This window comes from Delphinus delphis, chromosome 20 (genome assembly GCF_949987515.2).
Source record: "Delphinus delphis chromosome 20, mDelDel1.2, whole genome shotgun sequence".
NCBI classification, from domain to species: domain Eukaryota; kingdom Metazoa; phylum Chordata; class Mammalia; order Artiodactyla; family Delphinidae; genus Delphinus; species Delphinus delphis.
In genome coordinates, this window is record NC_082702.1 from 17,507,546 (window position 1) to 17,524,735 (window position 17,190).

Below are 17,190 nucleotides of genomic sequence, written 5' to 3' on the forward strand. Positions count from 1 at the left end.
TATCTGTGAGTGGATTTGGACCACACCCTCCGGGGGGTAGAACTGCTCCCAGCGCCCCGAGGTGGAGCCAGAGCACCTTTATGATGGTAAAGAGCAAACTTAGGCTTCAGGGTCTGCCCCAGAAAAGAGAAGGCATGTTCATCTGGAGACAGGCTCAGTGGATTGGGGCTTTGTCTTTCCTACATCCCCTGGAAGGTGTCCCTGTGCTGTACGATGCCTTCCTCCCCTCCCAGCGACGAATGGCTGGCTGTCCCACGTGGGCATCATAGCTGCCTCTGGTGCAGGTGGGAGCGCCTTCCCTGCCATCCTCAGACGCCTCGTCTGAGGCTGGCTCAGGACCGTCAGGCCTCAGAGGTGGACAGTGGCTGGACGAGGGGTGCGCTGTGGACGGAGGGGCAGGCGCTGATCTGCCATCGTGACACTCCGCTTTGCCGATCTTGAGGGGGCTTTGGTGAAGGCAGGTCACCTTCACAAAGGGAGCAGCATCAGCCATGAGGGATTCACTGAGGACTCCATGCGCTTGAGGACTGGGCCCACTGCCACTTACATGCCGTGAGCTGGAGGTGCTTATTTGAAATGGGTAGAAGTAGAAAAAGAATATTTATTTAGCTTCTCTACGGGAGGCTTCCTTGGGGTCGAGATTGATTGCAAGGACCAGAAACCTAACCAATTCTGGGCAAATTAACATGAGCTTATTGCGAGAACCCCAGTACCCCCCTGGAGTCCAGCTGGCAGGAGGTGCAGCGGAGCCTTGAAAGGATGGCAGGGTCTGTTGTTTGCGCTGCTCCATCCCCATTCCCAGCTTGACCCTATCTCACGCAGGGGGCCTGAGTCACTTTCCAAGGCTGCCTGGACAGGTGGGTGTGGTGGGGGGAAATGGGAGAACTCTTCAGCCATCTGGGCAGAGCCCTGGGAGTCAGCACACTTAAGATTGAGGTCCAGCAGCCTTGCCATGTGGATTGTATCCCCATTTAGTGGATGAGGAAACTGAGTCTCAGTGAGGCACCGTGTGTCCGGCTACAGAATCTGGGTTTCTGCCACCCACAGCGGCTTCCCGATCTTGTAACTGGAAACAGCCTGCACTCCTGAGGCTGGCGTTGGGTTGGGATGGGCCATGCTTAGTGTAGCTCATCACTCCCGGGGCTTGGGGGCCCATCCTGCCCCCATCCTCTGCTCAGGCGGCCCATCTGCAGCCCTGGGCTCCTTCCCAGGCTGTGCAGGGTGTGGAGGTTTCCCTGGAGGTGTCTGCCAGCTCCTGCTGGAAGTCGCTGACTTGCTGCTTCGTTTTTCTCCTTTCTGCAGCCGGGTCTTCAAGACAGACATGGAGCTGGAGGTTTTGCGCTACACCAATAAAATTTCCAGCGAGGCCCACCAGGAGGTAAGCTGGGCGCTGGCTCACTGGACCTGCCGTTCTGGGTGGGCTGGGGAAGCAGCATTGCTCTGTGTAGGGCAAGACGGCGGTGTCGAGGTGGACAGTCTCGGGGGGGCGCTGGTCCCCAGCCGGCAGGAAGTGTCACTGCAGACCCAAGATACAGTGCTGGTTGTTTACTGTTCCCCAGCGGGGACAGGACAGGGAAGGCCTGTCCTCACCTTAAGGTACCCACCCTCAGGGAACTTCCCAGCAAGAAGTCCCGACTTCCAGGACAGTAGAGCTTTCCCTCCTCGCGTTCTGGCAGTCCCAGTTCCTTTGAAAGAATCTGTGGTCCTTAACCAAGATTCAAGCACGTTTATTACTATCACCCAGTTTTTGAAAACACCCTCACCTGGTTCTTTCCCAAACCTTCCCACTTTACCTGAGGAGCAGAAGCAAATAAGGAAGTTTATTTTTTGAAATGGGTCCAGGCCACTGGGATAGCCCAGTACCTGCTTACTGACATTGCAGTGTTGCGTCAGGAGACAGATGGGGGTCATTGGAGGCAACACAATCTCTTCTCCGAGTTCATTTTCTCTGTGTTTTATAAGGAAGGAAACCTCTTAGGATAGTTGTCATAGGCTTCTGAGCATTAAGTATTCACCAAACACGTCTTGGCTAAATCTTCACTTGCCTCCCAAGGTGTTTATCGACTTCTGAACAGAAGTGCTCCGGAGTGGTTTAAATAAACTGTATGACTTTGGAGCTTTAAAAAAGTTCTAATTTGTCACATTTCTGCACCACTGTGTGCGTGTATCATTCTTTTTTTTTTTTTAAAGAGGAGATTCTTTTGAAAAAATGCTATACATTATGTATAAGGTGGTGTTACTTATCTCCTTAATACAAATGTCTTTGCTTAATATCCATCCTCCAGGTAATGAAGGCTGTAAAAGTGGGAATGAAAGAATATGAGATGGAAAGGTAAGCTGCTATGTTTCTCTGGGTAAAGATTAAAATGTAAAAAACAGTAATTTACGTTCGCCGAGCAAGTAACAGATGAGGCGTGGCAGCCTGGCACACGGGTTGAGCGGGGATTAGGAGTAGGGCTTCGGCGGCGTGGGCAGAGAGGATTTTTCTTCCGACTGTGGCCACCTCCCCGGCTCCTGGCAGAGTGTTGGATGGTAATGGTCTTTGATTACTTTTCAGGGTCGTTTAGTGCCCCATCATTCCACTCGTGGACTTTGTTGCTGCAATTTGCAGGAAGCTACCAAACAGCTGCTATGGAGACTCTGAAAGCCGCTAGTAAAACAGCTTTTGCCGTTTTTATGTGTAAACACTGCCATTATGTCTGCTGTGCTCGGACGACCGGGTTGCGGGTTGGTTAAGTGGCTCATAAAGCACTCTGGAGAGCTCCATCATCCTGCAGCTCCAGTTAGGCTGCAGGGAGCCTGTTGCCACCCGGGGCCTTCCCACGGCTGCCCTGCTGTGCTGGGTGTGGGCTGGCCAGCTCCTCAGCCCCGCTCCAGGACCCAGGGGTCCGTTAGCGTGCTGCTGCCCACAGCGTGAAGAAGCCCTGGGGTCAGACCCAAACTGCCCCAGTGGCTCCCCTCCCGGCCACCTCCCGGGGCAGGAAGCCCCCATTCCCGACTGTCACCAGTGACTGCGCCGCGTGGGAGTCCCTGTGGGGAGAAGACACCGAAGCTGCCGGTTCTCCCCCTGTGACATAATAGGAAATGCGTATTTGGTCTCTGCCCCCAGTTCCTGGCTCGGAGCTTGTAAAACCTTTGAAATTCCCTGATAGAGGAGCATCTGTTGTTCTTTATAATAAGCTCCTTTCCGCCGCACTTGAGTTTATGCTAATGAGGGCCTCTCGGAGGCCCCGACCTCCTGGGAGAAGAGAAGGAGTAGAGATGGAGATTGAGTTCTGACCAGTGATTGAATCAATCCTGTATCTAAGGAGGTAATGGCCCTTGCATAAGCCCTAAACCAGAGGGTTTGGAAAGCGTCTAGGTTGGTGACCGCGTGGAGGTGCTGGGAGGCTGGCATCCCTGGAGAGGGTTTGGCAGCTCCACACCCCTCCCCCGCACCTTGCCCTCTGCCTCTCTTCCGTTTGGCTCCTCCTGAGTTGTATTCTTCCTAATAAAGTGATATCAGTAAGTAAAGCACTCTCCTGAGTTCTGCGAGCCGTTCTAGCAAATTATGAAACCCGAGGCTAGGTTTTGTGGGAACCCCTGATTTAAGGCCGATGGGTCAGAGGTAAAGAGGCCTGGGCTTGTGGTTGGTGCCTGAAGAGGGGGCGGTTTCGTGGGACTGAGCCCTTAGCCTGTGGGGTCCGCACTAACTGTGGCAGTTACTTAGTGTCAGAAGGTGTCCACAGAGAAGTGGACAATTGCTTAGTGTGGAAAACCTACATATTTGCTACCGGAAGTGTTGTGAGTACGAAAAAGCGTTTTACCTTGTACCCTCCACCCTGAGCTGCCCTTTCCTGCCTGGCCTTGTCAGAGCTTGGTGCCGCTGCCCCTTCCCCACCTTGCAGGGCCCGTGTCTGCCCCAGGTACCCTCAGGGCCCGCTCTGCCTCCACACCTTAGCAGTGCAGAGTGAGGGCGAGGTACAGACAGAGTCGGCAGCGGGCACCTTGGGCGTTTACAATCACCATCACGTGGCTTGGGGGTAGGCGGCTTTTCTCAAAGTCTAATAACCCTTAAAGGAGCCCTGAACAGGGAGCCTCTATATTTCTTTCCCCTTACCCTGGGAGGTAAGAGGTTAACATGGCCTCGGAGGCCCCGCTGCTGTGCCTGCCTAGGAGGGGGCATGGAACGAATGAGTCATCAAGGACCCAGCTCAGCTCAAGGAGGACGAGGGAAGGGGCAGAGCCCTCTAGCTCTTGCCTCCGTGCTCTGGGATTCCTGGGTCCTTGCCCCCACCCCCAACCTGGGACAGGAGAAGTTCTGCGGGGCTGCCAGGGAGGTGGGCTGGGCAGTGGGTCCCTCAGATTGGCACTGGCCCAGAAACCTGTTCCCAGCTGAATTGGCCTGTAGTGACCCACAGCTGATGCTTCAAATAAAACGACCGAGAAACTGGAGCAGGACTCGCTTGCTCCAGTGTGGAGCCACGCTGACTGCTGCACTGTGCCCGAAACTGCGGGGAGTCCAGCTCTGAAGGTGGCTCCTGGCAGGAGCTCCTCGGTGTCCCAGAGCCAGATCAGCCTGGGTGTGAGTTCTGGGCCAGGGGCTGGTCACTCAGCATACCTCCCCCAGCTCCCTACTTCCCAACCCAAGGTAACAGAGGTCTTTTTTTTTCTTTTAATGACGAATTTCAAATACCCACCACCCGCACGTCAAAGAGTATAATGAACATCGAAGTCCCCATCAGGGTTTTCTGTTCGGTTTTGTTTTCCTGGAGTATTTAAAACCAAACCCCAGACATGGTGTCATTTTACCTGTAAATACGTCAGTGGGTGTCTCAGCGGATGATGGTATTGTTTTCCTTTTCATGTAACCGCTGTGTCCTTATCACGTCTGAGTAAGTTAACAGTAATCCTTAATGTTGTAAATGTCTAGTTCATGTTGTCTAAAACTATCTTTTTAGAACTGGTTTGTATGAGTTGGGATTCAGGGTCTACACGTTGCGGTTGGCTGTTGTTTGGAGGAGACCCTCTTGTTGAGCTGAGCTCCGGGGAGATCTTACTTTTGTCTGCAAATTGCTCAGCCTTCCGCTCCACCCTGCGTCCCAGGTTGGCCCCACCGCTGCCTCCTCTGTGGACCAGGGGCGGCCCTCGGAGAAATGATCCTGAGGCTCTGGGCCAGAAGCAGCCGCCCTGAGGGCGCTGAGTGGCATTAATCCAGCTCAACGTGCCAGGTGTGTGCCCTGTTGGGCACCTACTGTGCGTCATGCCCACCCTGCGGCTCGCCATGGGGGGTACAGGGGGGAAGCAGTGGCTACCCTCGCACCCTCAGCCCGGCAGGGGGGCCATCTGACCTCTGGGTCCCTGAGACCTGAGAGCAGGGAGGTTCCTGGGGTGGAGTGTGGGGAGGGGTTTTAAAAGCTGAGGCAGAGATGATGAGGACAAGAGCCAGAGTCTGTTCCCGAAGGGCAGGTAGGAGGGGTGACCCTGGGAGGCAGATGGTGTCACCCCCCGGAGACAGTGGGAAGATGGTCCTCCCGGGACATTGAGGTGTCCCTGGCCAGATTTGAGGAGGGCATCACCCACTGCCAGTGCCAGCCTGAGCCCGGGGCGTCTGTAGTGGTGAGAGGGCCGACGTCACTTTCTCTGTCCCCGCAGGCATGTCACTGCCCAGGTAGCCTGGGATGCTGTTTTGTGGCCTGTGTCCTTGGAGCCTGGGAACTTTCTCTCGGAGGCCCCATCTCGTTAATCTGCAGTGTCTGCCCCACAGTTGGTATCAGTAAATACATGTGGGCGGATTAGATGGATGGGCAGGAGAGAGAAGAAAATGTCCTGAGCTACTATTTCCTGTCTTCTCTCCCGCTGTGAACTTCAGCATTCTTCTCTTAACCAAGTAGGAGTATGAGATCATGTCTAAAGCAGGTGGGGGCTCCCCAGGAGGTGTGGCCTCCTTAACACAGGCTGGACCGATGCCCAGGAAGGTCCAGGGCAGCGACTCCCGGGCAGGCCACCAACCCCTGGCTTAGAAGAGCATCCCTAGAACCTTCCGGACGTTCTGCTGAGAGCATGGCCAGCTCCAGCCCCACGGAGGGACACAGGGCAGGAAGGGCAGGGACTCCTGGGGGTGGGGGTGGGGGGGAGATTGGGGCTGATTTTCTGGGAGGCAGGCATACCACCGGCACAACGGCGCTCAGACTCAGACAAGGGCCGCTGGCCAGGAGACCCAGTTGTAAGCCTCATCTTTTTGTTTTATCATCAAAGGTTTGTCATAAAATCTGGAAGGCATGTTAGAAACAAGGAAGCCAGCTGGTGGTATTTATTAAGACTCCTCCTCTGTGCTGTGCCTGCGAGCAGGGTTCCAGGGAACATGAAAATCAGTTTCTGCAGTTGAGGTGTGGTAAATTGTGTTAAACCAATAAGACGTTAATGTTTGGGTAAATCGGGTGCTAATGGCATCTGACTGCAGGCCCAACCAGGCAATGCATCTTACCTCCTCGTGTTACTTAATGTTCGTGGCGTCACCGGCTTACAGCCGGCTGGCATGGGGCTGGCAGCTGAATCAATTACCGGCAAACACTAATTTAGAGCATGCTCAATTGGCTGTGTAAGCAGGTCCCAGTTCACATTTGCCACAAGGAGATTAATAACTTGATGTTTTTGACAGTCTGGGACCTTACCTGAAATGACGCTCTCCTTCTCTCCAAGCTGTGAACGGGGCATTTCGGGCCCTTTCCCGGCAGCTCCCGTCGGGAGTGTGGGAGCCATTTAACAGGCAGAGGGGTCTGTGAGGTATACTAGGGGACAGCACGGCGTTGTCCTCCTCCCCCGGCTGGCGTCCTTCTTGGCACACAACCGGACCGCATCTGGAGGCCCCTGTCAAGGCCTGGGTTTCCCTGTGCTCCATCACAGGCATCAGCCCACAATAAGAGTCTCCTGTTTTCTTTGTCTTTTTTTTTTTTTAACATCTTTATTGGAATATAATTGCTTTACATGGTGTGTTAGTTTCTGCTTTATAACAAAGTGAATCAGTTATACATATACATATGTTCCCATATCTCTTCCCTCTTGCGTCTCCCTCCCTCCCACCCTCCGTATCCCACCCTCTAGGTGGTCACAAAGCACCGAGCTGATCTCCCTGTGCTATGTGGCTGCTTCCCACTAGCTATGAATTTTACATTTGGTAGTGTGTATATGTCCATGCCACTCTCTCACTTCTTTCAGTCATTTGTTAATGCTGAACTGCACGGCTGGGCTACTCCGTGCTCAGAGTCGCCTTGCTTTTTTCTCCCCTTTGGCCGGAAGGAGCGAGTCAGGAATCTGTGTGTTCAGTGTGGCCACTGGGCCCGGATTGGGGGCGGGGAGACAGGGCCAGGCCTGAGGGTCTTCTCCCCAGGGCTGCAGGGTGGGGGTCTCCCCCCTACAGACAAGCCCCCACTACTCACACCACATACCCCCCCCCCACACACACACACACACACACACTCCCACCACTCCCAGCACATACCACACACACACACGTCCCACATCACATGCACATGCCACACACTCGCACACAGATTCCATCCGAGCCACGTGGTGCTGGATCAGTGGCTTGATCGGTGGTTGATTTTTCAGATTATCCGCCCAGGGAGCAGGCTGCAAAAATCCTTGCTGTGTTCTTGTTAAAAAAGGCCTGTCTTTTTGTTTTTCCTGAGGATTAGAAGATTTAACTGTAGTGAGGGTAATTGGAAGGTGGGAGAGTTTACAGGAAACCCTGCACCCCTACTAAGCCGTGGTGATTGTGTCTGCAGCGAGCGTAGGCGGGTGTGTCCGACCTTTTCTGTCTCTCCCGCCCAGGCCTCCGCAGCACAGCTGCCCCTGAGCCCACCCCTCACCCTTGGCATTGCCACCCCACCCGCTTCTCGTCTGGACCAGCTTCTCTGTCAGATCTGCAGGAGCCGCATCTCCTGCTCTCAGATTAGCATCCTCTTCTTTGTCTGCCCATCCCTCCTGGTGCGCTGTAACCCCTGCAGGGCCGTCTCTTAGACGCCTGGGCCTGCGTGGCCCTCCTCTCACTCTGGGTCTCTCTCTGCCTGGCCTGCTGGGTGTGGTGGTCCGACATGGCCCTGTGTATCTCTGAGCACCCCCATGGGTCATGCTGGGATCCAGGTGTCATTGGTGATGACCAAGAGGTGACCCTGCAGGGCCGTCTCTTAGACGCCTGGGCCTGCGTGGCCCTCCTCTCACTCTGGGTCTCTCTCTGCCTGGCCTGCTGGGTGTGGTGGTCCGACATGGCCCTGTGTATCTCTGAGCACCCCCATGGGTCATGCTGGGATCCAGGTGTCATTGGTGATGACCAAGAGGTGACCAAGAGGCCCTTATTACTTCCCGCTTTCCTGGAGGTCCTGGAGATGTTCCCTGGAGACGTCCACCGTAATCTGGTCTCAACCTAGGCAAGCTTGGGCCTCAGGGAGGCTGCCCTCAGTTATCTACCTCAGGAAGGTGCTAGATTTTGTCTGGGGCCTTTGCGGCAGGTCTGGGTCCAGGCAACCACTGAGACCAGAGCCCCTGGGTAAGAACAGCTGTGATGGGCCCTCCTCCGTGGGCCTGGTCACTGTCTGGGCAGTGAGTGCCCTGCACCCTCCACAGCAGACACGTCACTCACTCTCGCTGGCCACGTTGAGGGATTAGGCTGCGCCTGGACTGCTGAGACCCCCAGGTCTGGGTGCGGCCCAGCTGGCTCTTTGCCTCGCCTTGTGCGGCTGCTGCGGCTTTCCTGCCAGCCCACCACGAAAGGGTCAGGAAACCCCCATCTGTTTGGTGCACCCCTCAGGAAGGCAGCCCATGAGTCCTGCACCCCGCCGCACTTCGGTGTATTTGAGCTGACCCCTTTCTGACAGAAGAGTCAGACCGTCTTGGGTGGAGAATTCCTGGGCTTTTGAGCAGACTTCACCTCATACTGGGCCCCCCGATACCAGGCAGGGCGGGTCCTGTGTGCCCACCCAGCCTGCTCTGTCTGCAGACCTGACATCAGAGAGGAGAACCAAGAGATTCTGCAGAGCCCGGTGTCTGGGAGTATAGCTGGGTCTTAGGGGTCGTGGGGATCTGTGGCTTAAAGCCCGGATAGCTCATTTTGCTTAAAAAGTAACTGAGGGGCTTCCCTGGTGGCGCAGTGGTTGGGAGTCCGCCTGCCGATGCAAGGGACTCAGGTTCGTGCCCTGGTCTGGGAGGATCCCGCATGCTGCGGAGCGGCTGGGCCTGTGAGCCATGGCCGCTGAGCCTGTGCGTCCGGAGCCTGTCCTCTGCAATGGGAGAGGCCACAACAGTGAGAGGCCCGTGTACCGAAAAAAAAAGAAAAAAAAAAAGTAACTGAGAAATGGGCACATTTAGGACATAAACTAGCGTGATATCCAGCCAGAAAGCTGGGCAAAGAACCAGAGGGAAGGACTTCCTGCAAATGTGCACCCTGGTTGATGCAGCCCTAATTAGAGCTTTTGGGGGCAAAGCCAACAGAAATAGACCTTTTCTTTTCAGATGCCGGGGGAATTGCCCCTGGAGAACCCATTAGGTAACAGTGGTGCCAGCAGGCATCTTCATGGATTTGCCTCTAGTGTTTCACCATTGAAAGTGGTGCTGTTGATTTTCGATAAATATTTATCGTAAGTTTAAGGAAGTAGTGTCTTCTTCCTGGCTTACTAGGAGATTTTATCAGGAAAGGATGTTGAATTTTATCAGCCTTGTGTGTCTGTGTTTTAAGCAATTAATAAACTTTTGACTTTAGAACAGGTTTAGATCACAGAAAAGTTACAGGAATATTACAGACAGTTCTCTTTTTCCCCTGTTGTTAATGTGATTGTGATCCATTGTCACCACTCATGAACAGTGGTTTTTTTTGTTTTTGTTTTGTTTTTTTGTGTCTGTGTTGGGTCTTTGTTGCTGTGTGCGGGCTTCCTCTAGTTGCGATGAGTGGGGGCTACTCTTCGTTGCGGTGCGTGGGCTTCTCATTGTGGTGGCTTCTCTTGTTGCAGAGCACAGGCTCTAGGTGTGTGGGCTTCAGTAATTGCAGCACACAGGCTTAGTAGTTGCGGTGTGCTGGCTCTAGGGTGCGTGGGCTTCAGTAGTTGCGGCACATGGGCTTAGTTGCTCTGCGGCATGTGGGATCTTCCCGGACCAGGGATCGAACCCATGATCCCTGCATTGGCAGGGGGACTCCCAACCACTGCACCACCAGGGAAGTCCATGAACCGTGTTGATATGTTATTATTATCAAAAGTCCATACTTTATTCCACTTTCCTTAGCTTTTACCTAATAACCTTTTTCTGTTCCAGGATCCCACCCAGGATCCCACATTACATTTCGGCTGCCCTGGGCTGTGGCCAGTTCTCTGACTTTCCTTGTTTTCAGTGACCTTAACAGTTTTGAGGGGTACAGGTCAGGTATTTTGTAGACCGTCCCTCGGTTTTAGCTTTCCTGATGTTTTTGTCATGGTTAGATTGGAGATATGTGTCATTGGGAGGAGGACCCCAGAGGTAAAGTGCCACTTGGATATCTCATTGTTTCAAGGGTACAGGTTAGTGAACTGACTTATCATTGATGTTGACCTTGATCACCTAACTAAGCTGGTATTTGTCAAGTTTCTCCATTGTAAACGTACTTGTTTTCCCCCTTTCCATACTGTATTTTTCAGAAGGCAGAATACACAGCCCACACTTAAGGAGTGGGGAGTTATACTCTGTCTCCTTGAGCGGGGAATTATCTGCATACACTATTTGTAATTCTTCTGTACGGAAGGTTTGTCTCTTGTCTCCTGTTTATTTATTCAATCGTTTATTTACTTACATCTGTATGGACTCATAGATATATATTTTATACTTTGGGTTATACACCAATATTATCAATACATTATTTTGTTGCTTAAGTTGTTCCAGCTTGGCCACTGGGGACTCTTTCACACAGGCTCCTGTGTCCCTCTGACACACTGCATAATTTTGCTTTTTGAACACTTTCTTAGTTTCTGGCACTGCAGGGTGCTCCAGGCTCATCTTGTATATCCCTTGCTCCAGCCCTTGAATCAGCCATTTCTCCGAGGAGCTCTCGTTCCTTTTATTGGATCATGGTATCAGATACCAAGATTGGGCACTGGGTGTTCCTTAGATTAATTTTATGACTAGACTTCCTGGTGCAGAGCCAGCCGGGCATCCCCGGCACACCCTACTTTGTTGTGGTGGATTACTACTTCAATAAGCTGCAGGATTGAAATGGGGAGGCAGTCCACTTTAGAGGTTAGGGAACGGTCTCTAGAGACTGGTGTCCTGGGTTTGGGTTCCAGTTGTGCCACTTACTGTGCCTCAGTTTCCTCATCTGGAAGAAAGGATAATAATAGCACTTCATAGGATAGTTGGGAGGATTTGGTGAATTAATATATGTATAGTATATAGAACAGTATATCTAGTAAGCATCATAATGATTGTTTTATGTATTTATTTTTTTAACATCTTTATTGGAGTATACTTGCTTTACAATGGTGTGTTAGTTTCTACTTTATAACAAAGTGAATCAGTTATACATATACATATATCCCCATATCTCCTCCCTCTTGCATCTCCCTCCCACCCTCCCTATCGCACCCCTCTAGGTGGTCACAAAGCACTGAGCTGATCTCCCTGTGCTATACAGCTGCTTTCCATGAGCTATCTATTTTACATTTGATAGTGCGTATATGTCCATGTCACTCTCTCACTTCGTCCCAGCTTACCCTTCCCCCTCCCCGTGTCCTCAAGTCCATTCTCTACATCTGTGTCTTTATTCCTGTCCTGCCTCTAGGTTCTTCAGAAACATTTTTTTTTTTAGATTCCATATATATATATATATATATATATATATATGTGTGTGTGTGTGTGTGTGTGTGTTAGCATACGGTATTTGTTTTTCTCTTTCTGACTTACTTCACTCTGTATGACAGTCTCTAGGTCCATCCACCTCACTACAAATAACTCAATTTTGTTTCTTTTTATGGCTGAGTAATATTCCATTGTATATACGTGCCACATCATCTTTATCCATTCATCTGTCGATGGACACTTAGGGTGCTTCCATGTCCTGGCTATTGTAAATAGAGCTGCAATGAACATTTTGGTACATGACTCTTTTTTAATTATGGTTTTCTCAGGGTATGTGCCCAGTAGTGGGATTGCTGGGTCATATGGTAGTTCTATTTTTAGTCTTTTAAGGAACCTCCATACTGTTCTCTATAGTGGCTCTATCAATTTACATTCCCACCAACAGTGCAGGAGGGTTCCCTTTTCTCTACACCCTCTCCAGCATTTATTGTTTGTAGATTTTTTGATGATGGCCATTCTGACTGGTGTGAGGTGATACCTCATTGTAGTTTTGATTTGCATTTCTCCGATGATTAGTGATGTTGAGCATCCTTTCATGTGTTTGTTGGCAATCTGTATATCTTCTTTGGAGAAATGTCTGTTTAGGTCTTCTGCCTGGTTTTGGATTGGGTTGTTTGTTTTTTTGATATTGAGCTGCATGAGCTGCTTGTAAATTTTGGAGATTAATTCTTTGTCAGTTGCTTCACTTGCAAATATTTTCTCCCATTCTGAAGGTTGTCTTTTCATCTTGTTTATGGTTTCCTTTGCTGTGCAAAAGCTTTTAAGTTTCATTAGGTCCCATTTGTTTATTTTTGTTTTTATTTCCATTTTTCTAGGAAGTGGGTCAAAAAGGATCTTGCTTAGATTTATGTCATAGAGTATTCTGCCTATGTTTTCCTCTAAGAGTTTTATAGTGTCTGGCCTTACATTTAAGTCTTTAATCCATTTTGAGTTTATTTTTGTGTATGGTGTTAGGAAGTGTTCTAATTTCATTCTTTTACATGTAGCTGTCCAGTTTTCCCAGCATCACTTATTGAAGAGGCTGTCTTTTCTCCATTGTATATTCTTGCCTCCTTTATCAAAAATAAGGTGACCATATGTGCATGGGTTTATCTCTGGGCTTTCTATCCTGTACCATTGATCTATATTTCTGTTTTTGTGCCAGTACCATAGTGTCTTGATTACTGTAGCTTTGTAGTATAGTCTGAAGTCCAGGAGCCTGATTCCTCCAGCTCCAGTTTTTTTTTTTTTGCGATACGCGGGCCTCTCACTGTCGTGGCCTCTCCTGCTGTGGAGCACAGGCTCCGAACGCGCAGGCTCAGTGGCCACGGCTCACGGGCCCAGCCGCTCCGCTGCTTGTGGGATCCTCCCGGACCGGGGCACGAACCCATGTCCCCTGCATTGGCAGGCGGACTCTCAACCACTGAGCCACCAGGAAAGCCCTCCAGCTCCATTTTTCATTCTCAAGATTGCTTTGGCTTTTCGGGGTCTTTTGTGTTTCCATACAAATTGTGAAGGTTTTTGTTCTAGTTCTGTGAAAAATGCCATTGGTAGTTTGATAGGGATTGCATCGAATCTGTAGATTGCTTTGGGTAGTATAGTCATTTTCACAATGTTGATTCCTCTGACCCAAGAACATGGTATATCTCTCCATCTGTTTGTATCATCTTTAATTTCTTTCATCAGTGTCTTATAGATTTCTGCATACAGGTGTTTTGTCTCCTTAGGTAGGTTTATTCCTAGGTATTTTATTCTTTTTGTTGCAGTGGTAAACGGGAGTGTTTCCTTAATTTCTCTTTCAGATTTTTCATCATTAGTGTATAGGACGTAATGATTGTTTTGATGTTATTTTACTGGCATTGTATATAGGTTCAAAATAGGGGATTGAGGTAGACTTTTTTTTTTTTTAACTTCTTAGTCATATTTTAAGATGAGAGTTTTTGAGATCACGGTCTGGGAAGCTCTCCACGTTTTTCCATTTTTTGGAACAATTTAGAAAGCATAGGGGCTGTCTGTTCCTTGAAGGTATAAAGAAGTCTTTTGAAGCTGTCAGAACCTACTGTTACTTTGGGGAGAATTTCTCTGATACCTTTTCAAGTTTTTCCTGGAAAATTTTTGTTTTCATCAAGAATTTTAAACTTCTTAGAACCGAGTTATCAATTTTACTCTCTTAATTTTAAAAAATATGTGCTCTAGGGAATTCCCTGCCGGTCCAGTGGTTAGGACCCAGTGCTTTCACCTCCCCAGGCCCAGGTTTGACCTGTGGTCAGGGAACGAAGGTCCTGCAAGCCACATAGCGCAGCTCCCCACCCCGCTAAGAAATTCTCTATAACTGTAGTTGTATTTCCTTTCTCATTCCTAACATTATGTGTTTGTGTTCTTTTTCTATTGATTAGCATTTCCAGAATTATATCAGTTTTATTGGTATTTTCATAAAATCAGTTATTAAATGTATTTATTGGTTCTGCTTGTCTAACTCATGGATTCCCAGTTTTATTATTGATTTCTTTCTCCCCCCTTCCTGACCTTGTTTTGAACATCCATCTTTTGACTTGTTTAGTTGAATCTTAGTTTTTTATTTTTTCCTCTTCAGTAGTAAGTGAATTTTAGCTAATATATTTTTTAATGCTGCTTTGACCATATCCTAAGAGGTTTTGATTGATTTGTTTTTTAACCCAAGAAACGAACTAAGAGCATTTCTTTTCATTTCTAGGTAGATGTGTGGTTTGTTAACTTTTTATTGTTAGTTTCTGGTTTTATCACTTTTATAGTGAGAGGTTATAGTCTATGTAAATTTTGAGATATTTCTTTGTGGCCTGTTTAGACATATTCTTTGTCAGTCTTTTATGGAATACTGGAAAATGTTTATTTTTTAATAAACAAAAGTAGAGTGTACTTTGGTGTACATGAAATCAGATTTCTTACCGTATTCCAGTCCTCTGCCTCCTTCCTTATTTTTGTATATTTAAGATTAAGAGAGGTGGTTTGATGAATTCCCCTTTGTGATTCTTAGTAGCTTTTGTTTTATTCATTTCCATCCCAAGTTGTTTGACGTATAAAGGTTGATGATTAAGGCTTTATTGTGACATTTTACCTTTTTACAGCTTTTAAGAACCCTTTTGACCTAATTAATCCTTTTTATCTTGAATCTGACTTTAACTGATGCTGGTTTTGCTATTAAATGTTTACTTTTGTTGCATTTTCCTGGTGTATCTTTGCTTACTCCTTTATTTTGAATTTTGTTCATTGGTTGCAGTTTACTTGTTCCAAATTGAGCCCCTCCCAGTGTCAGGAGGGCCATTCGCGTCTGTGGTGATGACCAGTACGTTTGGTTTTTCATCCAGAGGCTCCTTTGGTGCTTTCTGGTTTTTGTTCTGGCTTTGAAAGAAAATTTTTTTTGTCGTTGGAAAGTTGGTGTTAAGAAGTTAATCATTTTAATAACAGTTATTTAGATGTCACTGTCTTACTGAATCCAGTGTGGACCCCTATTTCATACTGCGTTTTCCCTTTCCTCTAAAGCATTTAATTTGACCCCGCACATTGGAGAGTCCTTGCGTTGCCTCCTATGTGAAGGAGGGCTTTACTGGGTATTGAATCTCTGTTCTATGAAAACGTACCCTCCATTGTTGCTGGAGATCTTAGGCCAATCATATTCTTTCTCTTTTGTAGGGAACTTCTAATTTTCTTGCCTGATGTTTTTAGGACTTGAGCACAGTAGTATTTCCCGAGGATCTCTCTCGGTTCTGTGCTTCAGCCATGCTTTGGGAGTCATGGGTCCCACTAGCCTCACCAGCTGGGTGGAAGGCCCTGGAGGTGGCTCCTTGAAAAGTGGCTCCTTAAGAAGGGCCTCGTGTTATCCGACAGCTCTTCAGCCAGGCAGTGCGGGTGGGTGCGGAGGGCAGCACAACTCAAGTGGCAAGACTCAGATAAGGTGTATTCTGACCTAAGCCAGTGAAAGGTAGAGCAGAGAAGCAGTCACACCTCGACACAGAGCAGACGAGGTGGAGGAGGACACAGCCTGTTGACTGATCCAGGTGACAGTTCTGGTGATGCCAGCAGCAGCCCTGTGGAGTCAGGAACAGCTGGGCCACCAGCCAGGACAGGCCAGAGGCAGTGGCCACGTGCACAGTCAAGTGAGAATGTCACACGCTCTGTATTTCCTGTCTCTTGTCCTGCTGGTCACTCCCCAGGGACAGGCATTTATCCCCTTGGGTCATGTTTTCTGAGACCTGTAATTATATATCACGTCACCCTGGACAGATTTCACTGCCTGGTCTCTCTGTGACTTCCTTCTCGGTTACAGGAGCTAACATGGTGACCCACTGGGTGCCAGCAGCTCTGTAGACAGGCCTGGGGTTGTCCCTGCCTCGGGGCTCTCCTCTTTTCTCTCATAATCCCCACTTCTGCGTCGGTGGAAAGTTCGCAAGCTTGTCTTCTCATTCACTTCCTGTGACCCCCTTCCGGAAGCTCTGCTCCTCCCTTATTACGCTCATTTATAACTTGGCCACCGCGTCTGTGGTCTTAGAGAGCCCCTTCCATCGTGGCCCCTTCTCCATCCATGACTGTGGGCTCTTGCCCTTCAGATGTGCTGACCCTGTGGAGCCCATAAAAACGGGGGCCAGAGACTCTAAGTTGCCTCCGGTTTCCCGAAGGGAGACGTGCGCTGGCTCCTTCTGCACAGCTGAACGAGAGCTGTCTGATTGACCCTGAGATGCAGGGTGCCACTGAAATGGCTCAGGCCCAGAAGAAAAGGAGAGGAAGGTTTGGGTTGCCTGTGGATTCACTGTCAAGTTGAGCCCCCCAAAGGAGCTCAAAAGGAGGAGGGCGTGAGCCACGCCGGGGGTGCAGCAGGCCTTCGCGCTCTGGCAGTGGGAGGCATCTCCCCTGCACTGGCTGCGGCTGGAGCTGGCTTTGGCCATACCCCATTAGCTGGCCTACCTTCCCCCGGGGGCCCTGGCGAGAATGGGCTGCAGAGCCTGTGGCTTTCCAGAAGCCTCTGTCAGGTTAGGGTCTTGCGGGGAGTGGAATCTCTGGTGTCCCTACTTCTTACTCCCCAGGAGGAATTTTCTAGCAAGACAAAGTCCAGAGGTTGTAAACTGGTGGGTAGCCTTTGGGCTAGACCCAGGGCGTAAGCAGTGTTAGTTTGACCCACACGGTGGAATTTTGGGGCTTGTTTTGGTTGTTCTAAGTCAACAGTTAAAAATCAGGAGACTTCTCTGGGTTTCCCTAGATATTGAAATTGATAGTATCCTTGGGCTGAAACTCCCATAGAGCAGCAGCCCAGTCGGGCAGAGTAGCCTTTGGGGCACATGCTGCAGGCCCCACCCCTCCCTGATGCCTCTCCCAGCACTGAGG

General features: G+C 49.7%; 1 protein-coding gene across 2 annotated transcripts in view; it reads left to right on the top strand.

The window, feature by feature from the left end:
* The window catches only part of PEPD (peptidase D), a 114,011-nt gene that overhangs the window by 43,206 nt on the left and 53,615 nt on the right, over positions 1-17,190 (top strand). For both annotated transcript variants that reach the window (XM_059998811.1, XM_059998812.1), the window contains 2 exons: positions 1,303-1,378; positions 2,286-2,332. In XM_059998811.1, coding sequence (XP_059854794.1) covers positions 1,303-1,378; positions 2,286-2,332 — 123 coding nt within the window. The remainder of the gene's footprint in view (positions 1-1,302; positions 1,379-2,285; positions 2,333-17,190) is intronic.